This window comes from Phaethon lepturus, unplaced genomic scaffold (assembly GCF_000687285.1).
Source record: "Phaethon lepturus isolate BGI_N335 unplaced genomic scaffold, ASM68728v1 scaffold15401, whole genome shotgun sequence".
NCBI lineage: Eukaryota > Metazoa > Chordata > Aves > Phaethontiformes > Phaethontidae > Phaethon > Phaethon lepturus.
In genome coordinates, this window is record NW_010517100.1 from 1 (window position 1) to 4,889 (window position 4,889).

Below are 4,889 nucleotides of genomic sequence, written 5' to 3' on the forward strand. Positions count from 1 at the left end.
TGACGGCCCCGCCATCCCTTGCAGAGAATCCGCTCCCAGAACATCGTGCCCTGCACCGTGTCGCAGTTGCTGGCAGCCGAGCAGGTCGACGAGACCTTCCGGATTCGCGACGTGGAGATCTCCCAGGTGAGTGCCGCGGGGAAGGCTGCGGGTAAAAAATCCTCGTTTCCCGGGGCCTTACCGGATAAACCCTTCCGTTTCCCAACGCAGGTCACCATTATGGGGATAATTCGGCACGCAGAGAAAGCACCAACAAACATTCTCTACAAAGTGGACGACATGACAGCAGCCCCGATGGATGTCAGGCAGTGGGTTGATACTGATGTAAGCACCAGATTCCTATTCCTTATGAAGATGCTTCTTTAAAAGCTTTTGGAAGCAGTGAAGAGGGAGAACTTACCAAAAAGACGTGGCTGTTCTGAAAAGTGTTCTAGGAATAACATGCCTCTGAAAGCTAAGGGAGGTGCTGCTATAGCAGAGATCACTGGTGCTGTATGTGACTCCTCCTCTGTTTTGTAATCACATTTCATTCTACATTGAAGCACTTTGAATAATTTTTTTAGATTTTAGCTGCTGAAGCTGAACTGTTACTTTGTAGCTGAACTGAGAGGTGCATGCTCAGTACCTTTGTGTGAAATACAAGGAGAGAGAGTGATCAGAGATTTTTCTGTGTGGCTCAGTGATTGAGGCAAAGATGTGTGCTGATGAATATTGTCTTGTTTTCTCATGCATGCCTCCTGAAGTGCTGATATTTTTCACTGCTGGTATAGCAGACCTTTAAAGGTAGCCCATGCTATTGTAACATACATTCGAAGGCAAGCAGCCGAGTTCAATTGAACAACTTTGGGAGAGTAATTAGGCAGATGTTCGTTTGTCTTAACTGCAAGTTTATCATAACTTCAGAAAGGGTTCTGGCCAGCTTCCATTCCCCTAGCCAAGTTATATAGTTGAATACCTGCTTTTTTATTATTTGAAGGTTCTTTCCTCTTGTTGCACTGTGAAAAATCCCTCAGAAGTGGACAGAAACAGCAGACCAGGCTACTGGCTTTGCTTTCAAGTGTAGACTGTGTCCAAACGAGCAAATATTTTTTATTTTTCATTAATGGTTATGTTTACCTAACTGCTCTTACTGGATGTAGGAATGCATGCCATTTGTGTTTGCTTGAGATAAGCCTCCTTTCCTTAGTCATTTATTGTGATAATTGAGAAATGGAAATGTGAATCATCAAAGCCTTCCCTTTCTCCTTTTCCTCTCTGTTAGGAGGCAGGTGGCGAGAATGTTGTGGTACCTCCAGGAACTTACGTAAAAGTAGCTGGTCATCTTCGGTCTTTCCAGGTAGGATCACGTTACCCACGTCTGACTCCAAGTCACAAGGCTGGAGCCGTGGCATGAAGGATTGATGATCTGGCACAGTGTTAGTGGGCTCTCTTTAGAATATCCACTTAGTCGTGGTCTTTGCTCATCCTTTCCAATGGACAAATGCTTGAATGTTTTGGCCAGGTATTTAATAACACTTTTGGCCTGTATTTAATAACACTTCAATTGTTCCTAAATGCAAAGGACAGAGGACCCATTTAAAATGCCATTTTGCATCAGTGTGGTGTTTACAGCACAAGAGAGTACTGGACACCAGGTTCTTGGCTGTTTGTACTGTGGACCTTAGACAAGGTTCTAGTTAATGGGGTTGCTTCTTGTAGCATGTTATGTGATGTGATTGCCTCATAACTAAATATACAAATAAATACTCCAATAATGGTGCATGCATTAAAGCAAAGTGCAATTAATGACGAGCTGGTTAGAAAGAGAAGTTACCCTGTCTTCATGGTCTTGCAAAATCAAACCAGAAAACGTAAGTCAGAAAATTTTGGACTAGTTACATGCAGACAAGCTCCCTACCCACCACTATCCATGTTCCTGGAAAGAATGGTTGGATTGGTTGTTAAGCATGTTCCTGTTGCTGTGATGTTAATTTTTTTCTTTTCTTTTCTTTTTTTTCCCTCTGAAAGAATAAGAAAAGCTTGGTGGCGTTTAAGATAATGCCTCTGGAAAATATGAATGAGTTCACCACACACATACTAGAGATTGTCAATGCGCATATGATCCTCAGAAAAAATCTTATGGTATGTACTTGAAGATCCTGATTCCATCTTGGCCCTTGCTGGCTTACTGGTTATCTCCCAAAGAGAGGCACCTCTTGGTTTGTTGGGGAAATTGTATATCAGTTGTGGGGCTGGAAAGCTTAAAGCTGTTGGAGGGGTACAGTGGAGGTGTTAACAGGAGTCCTGGGTTCCTTAGAGATTGTGTTGCAGTCCATTTCCAGCGATTCCTTTTGGGAATCTGTTTTTAATTACTGTCTGTCTGAATTAACACTGAGTGTATAATGCTGTGGGCTTGCGGCAGCCTGTGTAACCACAGCAATTTTACTCTTGTAACTGCAGTCAGCATCAAGAGTGCCTCAGTCGTTTTCCTCCGCTGGGATCAGTGATATGGGGGGCTATGGAGGAGGTGGCAGCCTACCAGTGAATGGACTCACAGCGCATCAGAGTCAGGTAGGTGCAAGCAGCTTCTGCAGGAACACAGAGCTTGTAGCGGATGCTGCTGCAGTGTGATGTAGGACAAAGAAATGAAAGTTCAGTTACTCTTTGAAGACAGATAGTTTTTCCTCAACCTTGCTGTCCATTAGTGATAGAGAAGCTTAGCTGTGTACTACTAATCATGGTTCTTGCTTTTCTAGGTGCTGAACCTGATTAAAAACTGCCCTGTCCCAGAAGGTATGAGTCTTCAAGAGTTAAAACTGCAGCTCCACAATATGAGCATGTCAACAATCAAGTAAGTGTGTAGAAACAAAGGATGTTCTGGAAATCCAAGCAGTCCTTCCTGGAGTCTGTAAAAGGAGGCAGAGAGAAAAATAGTGGGCAAGCCCAGATTCTTACTTGTGAACAGCACTAGTAATTTCACATGTTCCCAGTAGAATGCAGTAGTGAGACAGAGCTTAAGTCTTCAACAGCTTAGAATGAGCGACTGTCAGTTGAAGGAGTGGTAAAATGCTTCGCTCCCTATTTTCAAAACAAGCTGTTTAACAGTTCAGTAGCAAAATAGTAGGTACCTAGGAGTATTGCAGTGCCTCAGCAGTATTTTTCCCCTGTTCAAGGACTACTTTGCTCTCTGCACACCAGTACAAACTTGGGAATGGACTCTTTCTGTTCTCTACTCCTTTGCTGTCTCTTACAACTTCTCCTCCTTAAGACTTAAAAAAACAGTGAAGCCTAAACATGCTAATTAACATCCATTATCTTTCTGTGTTCTGTCCCCTTTGAAGCAGGGTTGTAGGTACTGCTTTTACCTGGGAAGTACTGAGAGTGGTGGCCTTCCCCTCTGTGGCAGGTGGAGTCTTAATAGCTGCTGGGCAAGCTTACTGCTACAGCTTTGGAGAAGCTTTCTGTACCTAATGCCTGGTGGAACTGCTCACAGGATAGAGCCACTGAGAGCTTCCCTTGGCTGATGCCAGAAGGGAACAGTAGGGACAGGGTCTGCATGTGGGAAATGCCCGAGAAGGGTGTTGATATGAACTAGTTAGCAATTGCGCTTTTTTTTTTTTCCTTCAAAGGCAAGCAGTTGAATTCCTTAGCAGCGAGGGACACATCTACTCCACTGTGGATGATGATCACTATAAGTCAACGGATGCTGAGTGAAGGTACTGGATCTAGTTCTAAGCAGATGCTTGTCCGTGTATCGAGTTATCCTGCCGAGCTTTGTGATGTGGAAGGTGATCTTTGCTCTTTGTAGCCTGTGAAAGTCCCAGTTACTCTGTGAGTGCCTCATTGGAATTCAAGGGCAAGGAGAGTGTACAGGATTCTGTTAAATGGACTCGATTATATGCTGTGACCATGTGACTGAAAGCATAAACAGACATGGGAAAACTGAATTCAAAGCTTCAGAGCCTTCAGTTTGTTTTTGTCTCCTTGGCGGATGTCTTGTGTTAGAAAGAAGAACCTCTTTCTAATCTTGTGCTGCGCATATTGGTTTTTGTTTCTAGAGCTGTTTCTCCTAACTCAGCTTTCATTTAATTTCATTCACAAAGTGGGTAGCCAAGAGTAATATTCCACTAATGTACAGTAATCCTGAATAGATTTTTAATTGGTTTAGTTTATGCATTTAAATCTATATTTGTACTATGAGGTGATCTTGTTACTACAGCTTTTGAGTGTTTCCAATAAAATTTTAACCTGGGTAGTCTTGCATGTGTGTGTGGCTCTAGAGGCATTTCTTCTTCCCTAAAGAAGAAAACCATCTGCATTGACAAAACCTAGCCATGTGGGTAAGAGCACAGCCCATGCTTTCAGAGTTTCTTTAACTATAGTTGGTTTTTTTCCTTACCTTTTGAAGTAAATTGCTTTAAAAGGTCAAATTGAAGTTAATGTCCTGGACGTCAAGAAATCAAATAATTGTACTACTGAAGAAAGCTACACATTTTATCAGTGTTCTAAATATAGCCAAGATTATTTCTGTCACCAAAAGTACTTTAGCTGAAGTTCAAGTGAATTACATCATGTGGTACAAGTTTTTCTTCCTTAAATTATTTTCAAAGCATAACTAAAAACCCCACTAAGTTAGGAAATGGCAGGGTTGATACTGGTGATAGATTGGAGTGGGGATAACAGATTTGTATCTCCTGGTTCTCTGCACAATCTTGCCTTGTTCAGGGAGGCAGTGTGTGCTGAGGGCAGCTGCTTCAGTGTATTTCTGTCCTCTTACTCCTGATACGCTTCGTGTTACTATAAAACGCAAAGCTGAAAACTACCTTCTAGGAATTTTTGCATTTGTTAATGGCAGCATTTTAGGAGTTCATAAATACTCGAGAGCATTTTTCACCACGACCCTGTAAGGC

At 42.5% G+C, this 4,889-nt stretch overlaps 1 protein-coding gene across 1 annotated transcript; it reads left to right on the plus strand.

The window, feature by feature from the left end:
* Positions 1–24: 24 nt before the first annotated feature.
* Positions 25–3,820, plus strand: RPA2 (replication protein A2, 32kDa; the record flags this gene model as incomplete). Its single annotated transcript, XM_010296283.1, has 7 exons — positions 25–126; positions 211–324; positions 1,262–1,336; positions 2,008–2,121; positions 2,440–2,550; positions 2,736–2,830; positions 3,609–3,820. Coding segments are annotated over 7 exons (696 nt in total), but the record flags the coding sequence as incomplete, so codon positions are not given.
* Positions 3,821–4,889: the final 1,069 nt, after the last annotated feature.